General features: G+C 38.8%; 2 protein-coding genes across 10 annotated transcripts in view; one reads left to right on the plus strand and one right to left on the minus strand.

The window, feature by feature from the left end:
- Positions 1–20872, plus strand: part of LOC120100955 (uncharacterized) — a 94787-nt gene that overhangs the window by 59678 nt on the left and 14237 nt on the right. Inside the window, exons 3-4 of the mRNA XM_087642840.1 lie at positions 4867–4932; positions 19371–19443. Coding sequence (XP_087498966.1) covers positions 4867–4932; positions 19371–19443 — 139 coding nt within the window. The remainder of the gene's footprint in view (positions 1–4866; positions 4933–19370; positions 19444–20872) is intronic.
- The window catches only part of Rap1gds1 (Rap1 GTPase-GDP dissociation stimulator 1), a 144975-nt gene that overhangs the window by 26544 nt on the left and 97559 nt on the right, over positions 1–20872 (minus strand). For 4 of the 9 annotated variants that reach the window (XM_087625044.1, XM_087625034.1, XM_087625040.1 and 1 more), the window contains 3 exon segments: positions 19571–19717; positions 2372–2500; positions 425–550 (listed from right to left, as the gene is read on the minus strand). In XM_087625044.1, the coding sequence (XP_087481170.1) occupies positions 425–550; positions 2372–2500; positions 19571–19717 (402 nt within the window). 9 annotated transcript variants of the gene reach the window in all.

Genomic DNA, 20872 nt, shown 5'->3' on the forward strand with positions numbered 1-20872 from the left:
ACTCTATTTGGTGAGACAGGATGGTTCCTTGAACCTGGGCAGGCTAAAGTGTCAGAAACAGCATCTAGGGGTCTGTTCCTGCCTCTCCCTACTGCCCCATGGCTTTTGCATGGGTTCTGCAACCTGATGCTTGAGTGGCAAAGACTGTCCCCATTGAACCATCTCCTAAGCCTTCATCTATGTTCTATATCAGAGCAAAAATAACTGTAGGAGCATCTTTGCTAAGACTTTAAAATCAAACTTGGAAAGCGGCTTCTCCAGATTTAGATGCAGTCATGGCACAGATAATGTTGAAGTTAGAGTTATAGAAACCAAAAATGTAACATTAATAACACAAGGAAGGGCTTTGAATTAAGAACTGGCACTACAGCACCTAAGAAACTCCACACAAGCAAACATCAGAAGTTGCTTTTTCTTCCCTTACCATTTTCTGCCAATGGAGCTAGAACTTCGAAAATCATTTCTCTTTTATCATGCTCTATTTGTTTCTTGAATAGTTTTACCAGTTCTTCGGCAATGTTTGTGCTAGCAAACTGTTCTTTACTCGACTCTGAAAAATAGAGCAAAACTTTAAGTAAAAAAAAAAAAAAAATTAAGTGCAGAAACTCGCTGCTACTTTGACGCTCAATCATTTGTTCTGTTACAGAACACAAGTGCTCTTCAAACCCAGGAAACCATCGCACTGACCTTTAATGCCCTTGAAAGAGAAAATGTCTAAAACTTTAGAGAAAATGTTCTGACCCAGTTACATTCAAAGCCATAAAAATTGTTCGCTGTGCAACATACGGGTAACCATAGCAACGATAAAATCACTAAGTCATAAATTCACACGTTCAAGGCTTTTCATGCAAAGGAGAAAACTGTTCACGATACATTATATTCTACCTTGCTGAATAAAAGATGCCGCCGATGTACCTTTAATGTCACTTAGCTGAGGTGCTTGTATACGGTTCTGACCTGACCACTGTATTTCGGTATTTGTCTTTGCAGTGTTCCAGATTGCACCTCAGGCCTTGAGCATTTCCTCCATCACTAAGGCATGAGCTCCCACACATGATTTAAAGGCCAACCCGCCTTGAAGCTTTGCCCTCTGTCCTCTTCAGTGTGTCTAGGCAACACCTACTGAGCCACCTTACCTGTCCTGGAAATATTTTTTAAAGTCTTTCTCTCTCTCTTTTTCTTTCAGACTGGGTCTTACTCTATAGCTTGGCTAGCCTCATAGTAGACCAGGCTGGCCTCATATCACACGAGAACACTCGCCTCTCCCGAGTGCAGAGATTAAGGCATGGAACCCACACTGGGGAGATTTACCAAGGTTGCCATCAAATCTCCACTGAGACAGACACACAGACACACACCCCTCTCTATTATTTTAAACTCTGAGTCAAACTAAAGTACCAAAGAGCCTTCCATTTATAGTGTGTAAACACACACTTTTAGAAAAATCAATAGTCAAGAATGGTGCCTTTTGTTTCGTTATAAAGTAGAAGATTAATAAATAGATTTATGCTTTAACTCCTATGTTAGGGCAAAACACTAAAGACTGCAAACATAATGGATTATAAACATGGCTGTGGGAACCATTCATTCTAAAAGCTGGGAGGGAAGCAAAGGAGAAAGAAGACAAGACAGAAAATAGAGAAAGAAATGGAAGAGAAAAAGAGACGAAGTCCTTTTGTTGTGACATAGGAATGCCTGCAGCCTGGTCTTATTCTGCCTGTCTTCTTACTGTCAAAGGTTTCTCCAATTTTGCTTGTAACAATACTCTTACAAATGCACAGACGCCCACAAGATGGCTCAGCAGGTAACGGGTAAGCTGAGTTCAACCCCAGGGACCCACAGGGTAGGACTGAAACAGTTCTTGCATGTGATCCTCTGACTTCCACACTCATACACATAGTATGCTCTCTAGATGTAAAATATATGTGCATTTTATAATGAACGCAAAAGTTGTCACTTTTAGGGATTTTGTGAAAAGATGGGAAGGTACTTCAGTTTACATTTGAGGTTCTATAATCAAATAATTTATACTTAAAAAGAAATTATAATGTTCATGCTTTGCGTGTGTTCTGGTGTGAGTAAAGCCACAGGCTTCTTGCTAACTCTTAAAAGTGCTCTACTTCTGGGCTATAGACTCGAACCTCCTAAAATCTAAATCCTGATACATAAAATAACCAGAGAAGCAGAATAGTTACAACTGTAAACAAATTACAAAAGAAGATCTAATTTATCTTTTAAACACTGAAGAAAGTATTTTAAATACTCAAAGGAAAAACTAAAATGATGTAAATGGATCCGGGGTTCACAAAGACAGTCACTGTAAGAGCATTGAATAGGTTAATGGCACTTGCGACTTGCGGTGTAGACGTACCGAGTTCTGCTAAGTTCCCAAATGCCACGAGGCACATCTCTGTCAGAGCAGCGTTGTGGCAGTGGATGCCCAGTAACTTCACTAAGGTCGGGATGACACCCATATTGATTAGCTGAGCCTGAAGGGAATCTGTGAACACAGAAAGAGAAAACGGGAAGAAGAGATTACATTAGCAAACAGGTTATTTTCTGGAACTCAGTTCTTACTGAATTACAATGACGGCAAGCAGAAAAGTCCACTCGTTCGACATTTTGGCTGTAAGCCTTGCAGCGGGTTGAGCCATCTCTGGCCCCGGCACACTCACTACATAAGACTCGAGGACTTACATCACCATAGTTCCGAAGACCTGAACGTCTAATCTTTTCAATGATCAGCAGAAATTCAGAAATGAGAAAGTTTTAAAAACACTGTCAAACCATCATTTTTCCTTCTAAATGGGGGTCTTCATATACCATTGATACATTTAATGATTAGGCTTTTAAGGTATACAAGTGAAACGGTTAGAAACATCTGTGTAACAGCAACTCACAGAATATAGGCAGAAACTAAGAAAAAAACAAGGAAGTTTAGAGACCAGGAAAGAAGAAAAGAATCTTTAAAATATACTTCCTTCTTAATCTGAAACAAAACATCAGAAGTACGTAACAAGTAAAGCGCTTGGTTCTGAGTGTTGCCTGAAAAAAACATCAGAAGTACGTAACAAGTAAAGCGCTTGGTTCTGAGTGTTGCCAGCAGACTGCTCTACGCTGACCGCTAGGGAGGAATGCGGTTTTAACAAGGGGTGAGGGTGGGGGTGGGGGTGGAGGGGTATCTAAAACATCATCTTTACCGGTTTTACTTATTACAGAGATGGGTCAACTCAATGGGGCCAATGACGCGAGAGAAGTGAAGCATGAGGCAACACTGCCTTGTGGCTTCCATTTTGTAAGTAACTAGTCTTAAGTGACTTTGTATCTCCACAGCTTTTCTTCATAGACAATGATAATAAATAAAATACTGTAGCAAGGTTGAAGGCAAATGACCCCAGTGCAAACCTGAAGTAGTACCTCTTAGGATAGGCTGAGGAGAACAGCGAGTATTCACGCTTTTATACAACGTGCTCATGTGAAGACAGGAATCCTTCCCAAGGCTTCCCCCCAACCTTAAAACAATATGCTACTTAAAAGCTAGTAATTCCCTCAAAATTCTTTAAAGTGATCTGGGATGTAAGGATAAAACTTTTTCTGACAAAACACATTTTCTTCATAGCACAAATCCCCTGACAGCTACCAATCTCATTCACCTGGAGGACAGGGTGACTATCAGCAGCAAAGGCAAAGGAAGGGCTGGGCTCTCTGACATGCCAGCTCATTACTTGCCTGGTGGTCTTGTTGTTAACTCTTATGGCTTTCAGAATGAATTATGAAGAGATTGTCAAAGACTAATAATTGCCCCTGAAAAGTAGTAGGTAATTACAGCTAATGATGGTTATTGGGGCCTGTGAAAATGGGAGAGCTACATTTAAAGTTCAAACGCCCTAACAAAAACATTTCAAAAGTGGTGGTAAAGCTTATTCTAAATGAGGTAAACTGCTCACTCGATGAATCTATGTGCTTTTAGATGTCACTGCGAAAACCTTCCTGAATATAACAGGAACGTGGATGATTCTCAACACTTGCAGGCAGAACACTTACGTTACAGAATCCAGTGCAGTTCGTTAGACGTTGGCTGAACACGACCACTGTAAGTGTAGTATTTCTTGTAAAGATCATGCACCGAGAACCTTTCTGCGTTAGAAACTATCCCAGTTACTTACCAATAGCATTCGGTACAGGGGTCTAACCCAGCATAGCACTGCTCGTTTAGTATTCTATCTATCTCGTCACAGACCTCAGCTGCTTGATACTAAGTCTCAGGTATGTAAGCGTGAGCACTAGCGCATGCATTGAGTGTGAGTCAAACTCTGCCCTCCGGCTGCTAACGGAAGCATCACACACCCCTCAGGACTGTCGGGATGAGCTTTATAAACACCCAGCAGTGCAGGCACGTCAGAGGGATAACATTGTATGAGTAAGGTAAACCATCATCAACAGGATGGTCGAAGCTTTTCACACTCCCCTACCTTGACATCCCTATCGCTTCCCTGGACTACTTTAAAAATGTCCTAACTTTAGGTTTCAGGGTAAGAGAAAAGAAATGAAAGCGGAGCTTAACAAAGTCCTTAAAATACAAGCTGCACCAGTAACATTGGAATTAGGGCAGATCATTAGTAAGAGTAGCATCGACAAATGGTGTTAATCACCATAATGTGCAAAAATTGCCTCTTTTTAAAACATGTTTAAAAACTACTCCGGAGCCAGATTAATTATATACTCACATATAAAACATACGTACCACATACAAGAGAAAATGTACAGTCAGCCATTTGGACCAACTGGGTGCATTCTTTTATATCTATTTCTCTGACGTTAACTAAAAGCAGTAATACTCAAGTGACTCTAAATTTTTTTTCACAGGGTACATAAATTCTCCTTGGATATCGAAGACCCAGAGGAGAAAAAAAAAAGAACTTAAGTATGCAGGTACGAACTTTCACTTTATGGATAGAGGTGCCCTAGAATACCTAGGGTTCTCTAGTGGAACTGCTGAAACCCTTCCAGAAAAATTACCAAAGGAAAATCTGTCTTATAAAAATGCCAGGATTGTATTTGTTGTTTCCAATATGTTGACATGTGCGCTGACGCTAATAAAATAACGACTGGTAAAAACACTCGCAGTCTGGCAGAATCCAGGCAGTGGCGCTTAAATAACTTCTCGATTCTTTCTGGTCAGAATATTATTCACAGTAAAAAAGTCCCATGTTTTTTTGTCAGCAACGTTATTTTTTAAAACACTTTCATAGACTGTTCATGTTAACATATGATGTGCTTATCACTTTAAAATGTTACAGGAAATGCTTAAAATTTTAATTTCTATCACTATAAGCTTTGCTAGTACTAACTTATACAATAAAAAATTCTTCAAGATCTTTTTTTTTTTTTTAACAACTAAAAGGGCTTTGGGATCAGATATTTAAGAGTCACTGTAAAAGAATTGCCCAATTTTTTAAGAGTTGACGGTATAGAGGAAGAAATCATAGGGAAAAAAATCTGACTGTTAATGAAATACTTGTCAGATATAATAAATACAAGGGGGAAAACCCAGTGACAAGAGAAAACATGTTATAAGTAGGTTTAGGTTCCAGATATTTTGAAAGAAATTATGTCACTAACGTACCTTAACTTTTTCATCTTGCTTATTTGAACAGGCTCTACTACTTGGGCCTAGAAGACTATTGCAGATCTAGTTTATTTCAGATATAACCAACTGCGTACGTTACCATTAAGTAGGTCTTCAATTAAGTGGAGATGCTATTTTTGTGGGATGTTCTTACTAATGAGGCAGTGTGTATGTAACTGGTATTTTTTTTTTGTTTGTCCATAGAAAGCTTGTGAATGTTCTTCAAAGGTAACATCTGACATGATGCTCTCATACATCTAATCTGGAGCAAGAGTTTTAAATCAAAGACCAACAGGCAGGACTCTGTAAGAAACACGAGTCACTCACATTTTCTGAACACACTGAAAAGCACGTGAAATGAGAACAAGACGGTGACATTTGCATCCCTATGCAAACACCAACACCTCCACATGTTCTGTATCAGAGACTCTACAAACACAGAAACACATGATGTAACCTGGGCCCATAGACAGCAAACACATGCTTGAGACGGTCTCTAGACAACACAAACACCATAAACGTCTGACGACTTTCTACGACTGCTCCTGACACACAACACAGACAGATACTGATCAAAGTACAGATTTACAAAACCACACTGTATCAAGATGACACGGGCCCTACGTGATCTATGGGGAGGAAGAGGAAGAAAGGCACTGAGGGGGGTGCAATACAGATGCATATACAGAGAGATAGAAGGCAGTCAACGCATGCGCTGGTGTGAACACTTACCTACCTACATTTGAATTTCAATGGTTCCAAGTTCTTCAGGTCACATTCATGGAAACTCCAAAGAATGGAGATCTGGAGAGAAGATCTCAAGTTGAGGAACCTTTTTCCTCCTGAGTTTTAAGTTTCATGTTTAAAACACTGGTATAGACTATAGGTGCACAAAAGCAGGCTGAAACACCAATAACTCAGTTGTACTAATCTATTACTAAAAACAGGTTTCTTAGGTTTATAACATGTTTAGCTTATTCCTAAGTCTCCTGCAGACAATACTCAAAGATTCTTAACCCTACTGGTGAGACTTAAAGACGAGAGTTTATCAAAAGGAAACACCCACTCTATTAGTATTGTGACGGCCTATACATCGGTGTTGTGTCTATGGTATTTCCGTTAGTCATAGAATACAGGTCGGGTATTGCATTCGCACTCTAAGCTAAGGTAAATGAGCAGCACATGCTGTGCTGTGAAAAGCAGAAGGCAGAAGTCTCGATGAAATGTTCTATTACCAACTTGTTGAAAAGCCAAGGGAACAAACGTAACAGACTCTGAAGAAAACCACCCCTGACTTGAGGGGACTGCACTCCCCATACTAGGAACACTAAAAATCAGAAACGCTTTTGGTGATGTAGCATTTCAGGTCTCAGGCTGGATTTAGCTCATTACTGCTGAAATGAAAGCTGATGGAGACACAGCCACTAAGAGGGTGAGTTACTTGGCTACACAAGTGCCCCCCTGTGCGAGTAAGGACTCCGCTCCACTTTATGGATTACCAGGAACATGGGGAAGAAAGTGTTATTCTAAACCCAGTGCCAAGGGTATTAAAAACTACAGTTAATGTCTTAAAAACCAACCTCCACTCCGTTATTTTAAGAGGTTTTTAAAAAACGAAACACACATATGTGTTTCACATTCAGAATGCCCCATTAATTCCCAAGCTATGTATTTCAGTGACACATGGGAAGTTCAGAAAGACAGAACGCTAATCAAGAGGCTTTCCTCTTGAGAAAATTGGGAGGTTAACCAACATACTCATGCTAAAAGTTAATAAAGGTTAATGAAATAAAAAGAGAATCCAGAGTTCTTCCATGGTTTTGAAAATAAAGTAATCTCAACACAATATGCTTTGTCATTCATGAAAGTTCTAAACGTGGAGGACACTGCCACTCACAGGATAGGAATCTACAGCAGCAACCCCAGGGACAGGCTTATAACAGGAAGTGGTCAGCATCCCATTGTTCAATTGGGTCATCCCATTGGTCAGTCCAAGTTGTGTCCCCAATCCAGTAAGTGGCAACTGTCTCTTCATGTACTAGCCAATTTTTCTCAGTATCATCTTTAGGTTAAATTACTGAGTGCAAACAAACTCTAGTTCTATGGGCATGTTTACTTTGATTTTAAAAGTATGTTCTCATCTCAGAAACTGGCTATTAAGGTTAAAACTCTTTTCAGAGCAGCGTTAATAGATGTGACATAAAAAAAAACCCTCTTATTAATAAAAATAATCAATAGTTCTTTCCTGCTTTTGGCACTGCTAAACTAACTTCAGGTTTTGTTTAGCAAACTAAGCTACATTCCAAGTTAATGTATATCTTAGCATGAATAGTTTATAAACAAGGGTATAAACTATTTAGTTTTCATTTTCGTAAGAAACAGATATTGCCTTTTAAAAGTATTTTATTCATTATCCTAGATAATGTAGATATTACACTTTAAAATTAGATATTCAATCCATTTACCTGCAAACTTCATTTTCTTTTATTATTACATAATAACACTCTATTATGTAAACTTACCATATTTTCTTTATTTAGTCTTTAGTATTTAGGTTGAGGGACAGCTCGGTTGTTACCAGTTTTTGGTTATTATAAATAGAGTGGTAATGAACATGGTTGAGAAAGTGTCTCCGTGACAGGATGAAACAACCTTTCCATATATGCTCAAGAGTGGTATGGCTGGTACTATTGATTTGCATTGCTCTGATGGCTAAGAATGTTGCCCATTTAAGTGTTTAGCCATTTGAGTTTCTTTTTTTGACAATTCTGCTTACGTATGTAGCCCATTTTTTTAGATTGGTTATCTGATATCTTGCTATGTAGTTTTTTGTTCTTTTTTTTTTTGTAGTTCTTTATGTATGTTGGATATTAGCCTTCTATTGGATACATAGTCCTATTGGATATGTATTGGTGAAAATGCTGTCCCATTTTTCAGGTTGCTGCTTTGTTGATATGATAATGTCCGTCACTGGGTGGAAGCATCTCATTTCAGAAGGCTCCGTTTATTAACTGTTGACCTTAGCACCTGTTTTAATGCTCTTCTGTTCAGAAATGCTTTCCCTGTACCAACACATTCAAGGTTCTTCTCCACTTCTCTTCTATCAGGCTCATTGCATCTGGCTTTATGTTGAGATCTTTGATCCACTGGGACTTGAGTTTTGTTCAAGGCGATAAGTATGGTATTCTACATGCAGACACCCAATGTGACCAACACCACATTTTTTTATTTATTGTGTATTTCTGGTTTCTTTATAAAAAATAAGGCATCCATACATGTCTGGATTCATGTCTGGATCTGCTGTTCAATTCCACTGATCAACATGTCTATTTTTATATTAATGTCACACTGTTTCTATTACTGTAGCTCTGTAGTACAACTTAATATCCAGGGGAGTGACTTCCAGGAGAGTGAAACAAATTTTCAGGATTGTTTTAGCGATCCTTCTTATTTTTGTTTGTGCATCCATACAAAGCTGAATAATTGTCCTTCCAAGATCTGTAAGGAAATGTCTTAGAATTTTGATGGGAATGGAAGTAAATCTGAAGATTGCTTCTGATAGGGTGGTCATTTGTCTTCTATTAATCCTACCCATCCATGACTATGGGAGGCCTTTCCATCTTCTGATATCTTCAATTTCTTTCTCCAATGTTTTGAAAGTTTTGTCATAGAAGTCTTTCACTTGCTTGCCTAGAATCATTCCAAGACGTTTTGTATTATTTGAGACTATTTGTGAAAGGTTGCTGTTTCCCAAGATTTCCTTCTCAGTCTGTTTGTCATTTGTCTACAGTAAGGGTTCTCATTTTCTTTGCTTTTCTTTCTTTCTTTCTTTCTTGAGTTAATTTTGCATTCAACCAACCTGATCAACGTGCTTATCAGCATTAGTTTTCCAGTGGGATTTTTAGGGTTGTTTATATATACAATCCTATTATTTGCACATAAAGATAATTTTGACTTCTTCCTTCCCAGTTTGTATCCCCTGCTCTCTTTCAGTAGTTGTACTGCTTTAACTAAAACTTCAAGTATTCCACTGACTAGTACAGAGAAAGTAGACAGCCTCAAGTTGCTCATGATTTTACTGGAACTACTCTGAGTTTATCTCCTTTGAACTTCATGTTGGTCATTATCTATGGGCTGGTTGTAAACTTCCTTTATTATGTCGATGTATGGCCCTTGTATAAAAGTCTCCAGGAATTTTATCATTGAGTAAAGATTTTAATCCAAGGCCTTTCTGATGAAATGATCAGGTGACTTTTGTCTGTTTATACGGTAGATTACGTTTATAGATTTACCTACATTCATCTGTGGAATGAAGCCTAGTTGATCATGGTAGATGTTAATTTTGGCATACCTTTAAATTCAATTTGCAAGCATTTTGTTAAGAAATTTTGCGTCTGTGTCCATAAGGGAAATTGGTCTGTAATTTCCTTTATTGGGTCTATGGTTTGTTATCAGAATAACTGAAGCCTCATTAAACAAGCTGGGCAATGCGGCTTATGAGCCACTCTGTGCAACAACTTAAAATATTGGTATTGATTTCCCTTTCAAAGTATGGAAGAATATGCACTAAAACCATCAGGCCCTGAGCTTACTTTTGTTGGAAGACTGCTAATTGCTACTTCTAATTCATGAGCAGTTATAGGTCTGTTTAAACTACTTATCCAATCAAGATTCAACTTTGGTAAGAGGTATGTACAGAGGAAATTACCCATTTTGTTTAGATTTTCCAGTTTGGTCTTTGAAGTATGTCCTTATGATTCTCTGGATTTCCTTGGTGTCTGTTGTTACCTTTTTATTCCTAGTTTTGTTAATTTGGCTATTTTCTTTCCACCTTCCACTTAATTTGAATAAGGGTTTGTCAATATTACTGATTTCCTCAAAGAATCAAATCTTTGTTTTATTGATTTTTTTTGTTGTTACTTCTATTTATTTCAGAACTGAGTTTGATATGATTTATTGATATTTACTCCTTTTGGGTGTGATTTGTTCCTTTTGTTCTAAAGCTTTCATGTGTTCTGTTGAAGTTACTAGCATGAGATGTCTCCATTTTTTTTTTTTTAAAATTTAACCATTTAATGCTATGACTTTTGCCACTTAGAATTGTATTCATTGTGTCCCATAAGTTTAGGTATGTTGTTTATTCAATCTCATCAATTCTAGAAAGTTTTAAGTTTCTTTCTTAATTTCTGTCTTAACCCATTTTTTTTATTTGATTCAGTAGTGAGTTGTTCAGTCCCATGAGTGTGTAAGCTTTCTGTTGTTTCTGTTATGTCCAGCTCTAATCCATGGGAGTGGCGATAGGATGCAGAGTGTTATTTCAATCTTCTGTATCTGTCCCGAGACTTGCTCTCTGTTCAAGTTTGTGGTCAATACTGGACGTGTGGGGAAGGTGTATTCTTTTGTGATTGGGTGAAATGTTCGGTACAGACCAATTGTTAGCTCCAGCACTTCTGGTACTCCTCCAAGTCCAGCCCCTCTGCGGCAGATCACCTGCTGTGCCCCCCCCTCCAATCCTTAATATATTGACTGGTCTTTACCCCTGCAGCTCTTAACATTTTTTCTTTGTTTTGTATGTTTAGTGTTTTGACTATTAAGTGCTGAGGGTACTTTCTTTCTGGCCTACACTTGTTTTGTTTTCTTTATGCTTATTGTATCTTCATACGCATCTCCTTGACTGATTAGGGTATTTTTCTTCTATGATTTTGCTAAAGATCTTTTCTGTCCCTTTGACCAGTGTTGCTTTTCCTTCTTCTATTCCAATCACTTTTAGATTTGTTCTTTTCATTGTGTCCCAGATTTCCTGGATTTTTTTTTCCTGCCAGGTATGTTTTAGATTTAACATTTTCTTTGACAAAGGTATCCATTTCTTCTATTGTGTCTTCAAGGTCTGAGAGTCTCTCTTTGTTCTCCTGTATTCTGCTGGTGAGGTTCCTGCTTGATCCTAAATTTTTCATGTCCAGATTTCCCTCAGTTTGGGTGATCTTTATTGATACCATTTCCACTTTCAGGTCTGGAACAATTTTCTTCTATTCCTTCCAATGTGTGTTTTCATAAAATTTCTTTAAAGCATTTTCCCATTTCTTCTTTAAGGGCCTCTATTGTATCGTAAAGGCTACTTTAAGGTCTTTTATTCTGCTTCATCTATGGTGCAATACTCGGAGCCTGCTGTAGTTGGGGTGCTAGCTTCTATTGTTCTGACTGTTAGTGCGTTTTTACAATGGCATCTAGGCAGCTGTGTTTGGAAGCATTGTACTTGTAGGTGCTAATATCTGGTCTTATCTTGGTTGGGCGGGTGTTCTGTTCCTTGGCTTCTGTTGTGGTCTCTGGTTCTTGTGAGGTGGCTGTGTGTTGCTTGGTAGGAAATTCTTCTGGAATCCTCATAGGTATGTTGATTGGAGGTTCCTGATTAAAACGAGTTTCTAGGTATTGAATGGTGATACTTAGGAATGAGGGTATGCTAGGAGGTAAGGGAGTTCCCAGAACGCAGATGTTCTACCAGAATCTCCTCAGTCCTCTGGGAATGGGGTCAGAAAATAAGGACAGGCCACAGCAGAAAGTCTGCTACAGAGCTGGATATAAGAATGGGTGACTAGATTTGGAGGACTGTAGAGATGTGAAGATCTGGAGTTAGCCTACCTACTTTCCTCACCAAATTGAACTGAGGGTTCCCAGGGAATGTCTACTGGAATTAGGGACTGGAATAAAGCAATGAGTCAGGTGAAGGGAAAGATCTGTACCATCTACTGGAAATGGGAAGCGACAGCAGGTACTCTACTGTAGAGGTAGATGAGACTGGGGGATGACACTTAGCAGGTGGGGAGGTGAAGATCTCTAGTTAGCCTACCTGCTTCCTTGGGTGTAGTGGACCTTGGGTTCCCAGGAAATGCCTCCTAGTGTTGGGAGCTGGGATAAAACTGCACATGTCGGAAGGAGGATCTGTGTGATCCACTGGACATGTATGTGCAGTGCTGTGCTTAGTTGGAGGTGAGCCAGGGGTCAGGTGCTAATATCTGGTCTTATCAGCAATGAGTGGAGAGGAGGGGAAGATGTGTGTGACTCACTGAAGAGGGGTTGGAAGCAGGAGGCCATAGCAGGTGGTCTGCTGCAGAGGGACTGGATCTGAAGGAGCTGAGGGAGCTGTAAGGAGCTGCTGCTAGTCCTTCCACTTCCCTGGCCTGAGTGTGGAACATCCATTCATCCCTAAGGAACTTTTTTTTTTTCGGAGCTGGGGACCGAACCCAGGGCTTTGCGCTTGCTAGGCAAGCGCTCTACCACTGAGCTAAATCAAATCCCCAACCCCAGGAACTTTTTTAAAAAAAGTTACTTAATCCCACTTATACAATGAGTCTTATAATTAAAAGTGCAATTTGGGAATTCTCAGGTTTTTGTGAATGGTGGTGGTGGATTTTCATGTGAAAATCTTGGAAATCACACCCAAAGGCCTTGAGTAAATCACATCTGAACTTGAGGCAAATACAGAGAAAACAGAAAACAGGTTAGAGATACAAAGCCACACAGCCTTTGTTCCTGTGTTGCCCTCAGAGGGCACATGTGTAGCATTATATTACATATGTGTGTAGCATATTATATGTGTGTGCAGCATTACATTACATATGTGTGTAGCATTACATTACAGATGTGTGCAGCATTACATTACATATGTATACAGCATTATATTACATATGTGTGTAGCATCACATTACATATGTGTGTAGCATATTACATGTGTGTGCATTACATTACATGTGTGTACAGCATTATATTACATATGTGTGCAGCATCACATTACATATGTGTATAGCATTACAATGTTAAATATCCAGCAATAACTGCAGGAACACCTCAGAGGCTAGCAATGCCAACAGTTATTACTCTTGTAATGCAACGCCAAACTTTAAGTGTGAGGTTATTGAAATCACTGACAAAGTAGCTCAACCATAGCATTTTACTACGATAAAAGTTTAAAATCTCTGTACTCAGAAGTTGATGTTATAATGGGTAAAGCCAACTTGACCACATGGGATTAAGAACAAAACATCTGTAAATAAAAAGGCATTTGTAGTGGAACTTCAGGAATTCTGTCTGATTCAGCAAAGGGTTAAAAAAATATTCTTATATAAGAAGCAAAAATCCAGAATTCTTTAAACATCAAAACCAACAGCTAGGAGGTATTTAATAAAGTGCAGTGGTTAGCATAGCATAAAGCATAAAATCCCAACAACTCAGCCACACAGGGCAAACTCCCCTCACTTCCACTTAACGCACTAGGACATTTCAACCGACAACTGCGATTTAAACGACGTGAACTTAAAGGTACGTGGCCCATGTCTTTATAAGCTTAGAAAATGTTTAGAATACATTCAATGTACTACACTGGAATATACAGTTTTACCTTTTGAGGGTTTTCTTTTCTGTCCTACAGATTTTATATGTGTGTGTGTATATGTGTGTGTGTATATATATGTATATATAGAATGAATATATTAAATAAATATATTTAATTTATAATTTTAATTTAATGTTTTAAATATATATTTAAAAACTAGTATGGAGAAAATAAATAGAAACACCACATCATCTTAATTAAACTTTGAAAGTAATGCCTTACACGAATTTTTCTCAAAACCTGACATTTAGGAAATGCTCCCATGGGCTATGATCAATGAACACTAACACACAGGCATAAACACATCTTGGGGCAGAATGTGTTTTAATCAGTTATCATTTAGTATTCATTTTTTACTTTTATTCTAAATGTGAAGAAAGAGAAGCTAAGCCAAGTCACTGGATTAGATTCACTAAGGAAAAAAGTTTCACGATAAAGGGAAATTATTTTAGGAGGGAGTGGGCAGAGGAAAGGTTTATTTATTACAAGTCCTAATCGCAGCCCATCACTGACTAAGGCAGCAACTGAAGCAGAGGCCATGGAGGAGTGCTGCTTACTGCCTTGTTCAGCTTAATTTTATATAAGACCCAGGCCCACAGAGGCCACCACCCACCGTGGACTGGGCCCTTCTTCATTAATTGTTAATTATGATAATGACCCACAGATTTTCTACCAGCAATTCTCACCAAAATATTTTCTCAGTTCTGGTTCCCTCTTCTAAATGACTCTAGCTGGACTCCGGCTGATAAAACCTAACAGGCACACTCTAAGATCACTCCAGTTCACTGCTCTACACCACTGGGCTATAACAGATATTACACATAACCACTTCTACACACACAATACTTGGATTACAACAAGGATGGTAAATGTCTTCTTTTAAAAACATAGAATAACTGTGGCTATTATGATTAAAGTTATTTAAAACAGAAGAAATTCTTTGTGCATGGTATTTTCTTTTAATTAATAATTTTCCATATAATATATTTCATTTCCCCAATCTCCTCCTAGATCCCCCACCTCCCTACCCACCCAACGTTGTGTTCTTTTTCTCTCAAAATGAAAGCTAAACGAAACCTACAGAAGCACAAGTAGTAGCTAAAATTTCACGTGTCATGATCTGTGCGTTTTTAAGTGTGTGTGTGAGCGTGTGCATGACCACTGTGCAGCATGGGGTGAGAGGGCATTTTTAGGAGTTGGTTCTCTCTTGCCACCTTTCGGAATCCAGAGATCAAGTGAGGTCGTCAGGCCTGCTAGCACATACCTCCCTACCCACTGAGCATTCTAGTCGGCCTGGCAACAATCTTTAAATCTGAGACAGAAAATACTTCAGTCAAATGATTTAAGGACTAAGTTTAATACTTAAATTCAGTGACAAACCCTTTAATAAAGCACCCAAGGAATAAAGTTATCTATATCATAAGACGGCCCCCCTTCACCAATGGCACTACTACAGATTAGAGAATGCTAGCGCTAGTGTTTACTGAAGGCATACAGTCAAATACATGGCTGCTGGATGTATACGTTAAGGTCACATGAAAAAGCCAATGACTGTCTGTCTTTATTTTATAGCACAGCTTATGTTTATGAAATTCAGTTTTATTGCTTATCACCATTTAGAACTGTGCTTTAAAGTTGTAACAACCCTTCCCTTCTATTTGTGTTTTTCTAACACAAGTGTATTAAGAAAAATATTAAGCCAGTCATGGTGGTGCGCACCATTAATCATAGTACCAGGGAGGAAGAAGCAGTGATCTCTGTGAGTTTGAGGGCAGTATGGTCCATATAGAAAGTTCTGGGCCATTTAGGGCTACACAGTGAGACCCTGTATCAAAACTGTCCAACTAACCAACTGAAAAATATTAACCCTTTAAGTAGAGTTTCTATTAGTTATTGATTGAACATGCCACTTGTAACTGACAGTGGTGACCATGAATGGACAGGTTCCCACACAAGGTGTTATCCTGATCTCTAAGTGATTTGCTTAAGGATAAATGTTTGTGGTTTCCAGGTATACATATATAGACTTACTAAGTCTGTGGATAACATGGGAAATGTCACTTGTTTTCAGTGTCCTTTCCTGCTCTATCTGGATGCGGAATACCTACTAATAGAAGAATAAAGAATTTATAGTGTTTCTAACTTACAGAATGAAGGGCTGCATTTGGACAGTTTTCTTCCCACTACTGGCTTTATTAATAAAAACTTTAGGTAATAATAAAGTATCTAGTACCTGGATACTATATATCAAAGGAACTATGGAATGGATGATGGTATGGAAGTGACATGGGTTCAGGAGGACCTTGACGTTTTAGTTTTTGCCCAGGCCAGTGATGTGCAGCATGTCTCTTGGGATGCTGGGCATGAGAAGCAGTAGGCCACAGTCCTCCACCAGCTCTGTGCTCATGGTTTAAATAAGTGGAACTCTGAGGTGCTGGACACGATCTTCAGTGGATTAAATGGATCAAGTGTGATGCCCATGTATGCCGCTGTCAGGTCTATGATGGACTGACTGGAATACACTCCACGGCCAGTCAGAGAGCACCCGTGTTAACAGCGGAACACTGAGCTAGAATATTTAGTGCTCTCAAACCACAGCATTTTAGCAAGTGTCAACAAACTGGGAAAAAAAAATCGTCAAAAATGATGTAAAATATCTACGATTACACGATCTGAGTCCCTCATTTAAAACTCGAGCTGTATCCAGGTAATAGAAGGCTACATTTCCCCAAGATGAATGGCAATTCCTTTACAGGCTTTTCTATCAAATCAATATTCAGGTTATTTTGCAAGGCTATATACTGTTGGAATGTTTGCCACATTAAAAAGTGAGCACGATATTTTAAATTATTAAGTGACTTTTGTAACTAAACTTACCCTGTCACATGTAAATATGGTTTTATAATTATTACTCTAACATTTCTGGCTCTGCAGGATACTTTTTACAACCCAGACGCTCTACTATAAGAAGTCCTAACTGCTTCATCGCTGGGTAAAAAAATATAGGAATAGGTCACAGCTTAAAGGCAGAGGCCTAAGCCAGTGTGATAATAAACTGCTAACCTTCAGTCGTGTATAGTTCTATCGAGCAGAACAGAAATGCTTCTACCGAACTGCTTCGTTCCTTATTCACTGAACTTAAGTCCTGCTATACTGACAGCTTCCTGACACGGACATGAGTATTTGAATGAACATACTGCATAGTGTCAATGCATTCTAGGATACATAATGAATACATAATTCAAAAAAGCCGCTTTCATGAGGGCACCCAGGTTAAGAGTTTTCTGTGATCAGTTTCCATACTTTCTCATCTGAAAATTAAAAAAAAAAAAACAAAAAAAACCCTGAAAACTTCTTCACTATGGATAAAGCTTAAATAATTGTGTTCAAAGTAACAGTTCATTTTTTTTTTTTCTTTCTCCACAACAGAAGGGAGGCATTTGGCACAGGGGTATGAACTAAGATTCAAAGGTAAACACATCTAAAAGGAACCCTCTCATCAGGTGATGAGTGTCTTGGGTCTCAGTGAGTCATCTAGGTGCTGGGTACACAGAGTCAATCCTAAGTGGTCTCAGGTCAGTAAAGAAGTCCCAGTATTTAAGTCGTTAAACGGAATTGTAGGTAACACAGTAACTGGTAGCACAAAACCGAAGGTGCTTGATAGTGGCAGGAAGGATGGATCCGCACTTGAGTTAAAGCGCTGGCCACGAGAATCATGTGAAAGGGCGCTCAGGATGAGGGAAGGACGGAGGACGAAGAGTGACCTTTGCCACGTCTCTTTAACAAAATAACTTCGTTTATCTACTACGTTTTGAAAAAGGCACAGTGTATGTGCAATCCGACCCCAGTGCACCCGGCCGCACACTGTGATGCTCTGCTATAGGCCGCATCATGTTTTGAAGGATCCTTCAGCCATTTTGTCTGTGTCTTGAGAAAGGATCAGAGGTTGACACCAGGATGTCTTCCTCAATTGCTCTCCACTGTACCTTTTGAGACAGGGTCCCTCACTAAACCAGGAGCGCCACCCCTTTTCTAGCTAGATGGACTGGCTGGCCAATGAGCCTCTAAGCTGTCTTTTTGTATCGGTAACCCTGGGGACCTAAACTCAGTCACCATGCTTGGACTGCCAGCAATATTAGCTACCAGGGGAGAGTTATTTACTTACTGTTTTATATTAGATATTTTCTTTATTTGCATTTCAAATGTTATCCCCTTTCCAGGTTTCCCCTCCACAAACCCCCTATCACATCCCCCATCTCCCTGCTTCTATGAGGGCGTTCCTCCTTCCCCCAGCTCCCCCTCCCGCCTCCCTGCCCTGGCATCCCCTACACTGGGGCACCGGCTTCACAGGGCCAAGGGCCTCTCCTCCCATTGATTACTTTCTTTTTTTTTAAACACACATTTTAAAGCAGCTTCCTCAAAAGGCGAAAACTCCCAGTTTAGATGCATAAAATGTCTATTACGTCCAAAGCCGCAGTTTCTTTTGTGGCATTTTGAAATGTTCTTCCACTTGGGATCTTTCTACTTTCTTGAGTGGATTCCCAAATGAAGTTAAGAAAAAAAGAGAAGAAACATGAACAGCTGTAATGTAATTTCTTAATGTAATTCAGACACCTGCATACTACAGCTAAAGTCCAGATAGAAACCAAAAACTGGGTTTTTACCCAGATTCTGTTCTATTTCTATTTAGAATCCTTCAAAATGGATTCAGCAAAGGTAAAAGAAAGCAGAAATCACTGACCATATGAACCTACCATAAAAAAACAAAACAAAACAAAAACAAGAACAAAAAACTCATTCAGTATAAAAAATTACTACATAGTCAATATACAACTGCAAACCTTAAAATACCACAAGAAACAAATCGCACAAGGACCTCTGTTACATGCCAAGAACATTCTGGAACTGGAGCACTTTTTCTACATAGATGATGATAAGTGAACCATGCTTAAGACACAAGAGCATTATGAAAACTTACTGACATTGCATGGATGGATGGTCCTATCATAGATAATCACAGGCTGTGTGAAAGTTTGTCGTTTGTTGCTAGGTCCTAAAAATGTCTTAAATGGAGAACAAATTATCTCAAAGACTAATTCTATAATGAACTACTTACACTTACTTTGAACTTTGATATTCTAAAGCTCAATTTGACTGAAGAATATTTATTCTTCCAAATAAATATAGTAAATAATACAGTAGCTTTATTTTTTTTTAATCTAAAAACAATGTTTGTTTAAAATCACTCCTGGCATTTAAAGACATAAATGTGAGCCTACTTTAACATTGTTTCTTTTTAAAATGTTCACAGCAAAAAAGCTTAAACTATACCATATACTTGATTTTCGCCTTCAGGTGTTATCATGGTCAACCTTCACAGCCTAGTTCCAGTTCTGTACCTCAGACCGTTGTGTAATTTTCCAGCACGGTAAGGTGAATTCTCAGTTCTGTGTGCCCCTTGGGAGTTTGTTTGGTTTTCGGATAACTGTTGTGTAGTACAGTGAAAGCCATTTATCGTTTCCCCACAGATAAAGCGAGTGTCCCATTTTGTTTACCATTCTCATTGCTATAGTTCATCAGCATGCCACAAAAGACAGTCAAGAGCTTCTCATTGGCGGGGTCTGCTCTACCGCACAGCGACCTTAAATGGTCAATTACAATCTGTGCACCACCTGCTTGGTCAACTGCACTTCTGCCCTCATCTGTAAAACAAAGAGTTAAATTAAAAATAAAATAAAAAGGAAATGTACCTTGCAATTTCAAATACAAAACACAACACCATTTGCTATTATCGATTTAATGAACTGAAAATAAACCCAAGCAGGGTGACTAAATAAATGTCTTGTTGAGAACTCAAACAGAAGGAAAAGAAAACGAACATGAACATGGGAGTGGGATGGGGTTAGGAGATGACCTTTTTTTTTAGGAGGAAAACAAAGAATATCTTCACTGTACAAACGGGAGCTTAAAGAGTTTGAGTGTTTTATGGTGAGAAAATTTACCCTCCCTGCTTCCTCAATGAAATTGTTGAGATTTCTTTTTTTTAAAAGAAGTGGGAACAAAATGGTATTCTCTTCTGAATGGATAGGGTTCCTAAAGAAGAGAACCCAGGGCCTCACACATACTAAGCAAGTGCTCTATCTCTGAGACACGCCCACAGCCTCCTAAGTAGTATTGTTTAGTCAAAGTGTTTGTTCCTCAACTCAGAAAGCAATAAATATCTTTCTGTGAGTGTTTTTCAAGGTCAATTCTTTGAAAAGTAGATGGGACACAGTATAATTCCAGTTACAATCTGTAATGACTAAGCACTGGTCCTAGAGTCTAGCAGTGTTTTCTACGATCTACAAATACATTCCTCTCACTCTTGATGCGTGCTCTACTTTTTCCTTGTCCTCTCTATATACCTCTATATTTCCACTTCTACGTGGTGGGGAAGTTATGGTCAGGCAGACCTGTAAACCTCCAATGCACAAGAGAAACGCCACCCGGCTGCTGGAATGGTGTGCAAACAGCTTTACAGTACTTTCCAACCTCTGAAGGCAGGAATGGAAAGTTAAACGGATATGCGCCTTTTACAATCTGACCTCTTCATGTCAAAAGACAGTCAATAGACAGGTGCTGTCCAGCAGAATCATGGCGGTCATATATACAAGCTGTGCGTGTAATACAGATTTATAAGAACCACCTTAAAGAGTATAAGACGAGGAATACGTGTCAATATAATTTCATTCAACCAAATGTCTAATATATTATCATCCTAACTGGTAGTCAATGTTATTAGAAAATATTTACATTTTTCATGATAGATTTTCAAAATACACGTGTATTTTGCCCTAGAAATAACCCTCAGTTCAAAC

The sequence above is a fragment of the Rattus norvegicus genome, chromosome 2, assembly GCF_021556685.1.
Source record: "Rattus norvegicus strain SHRSP/BbbUtx chromosome 2, alternate assembly SHRSP_T2T, whole genome shotgun sequence".
NCBI lineage: Eukaryota > Metazoa > Chordata > Mammalia > Rodentia > Muridae > Rattus > Rattus norvegicus.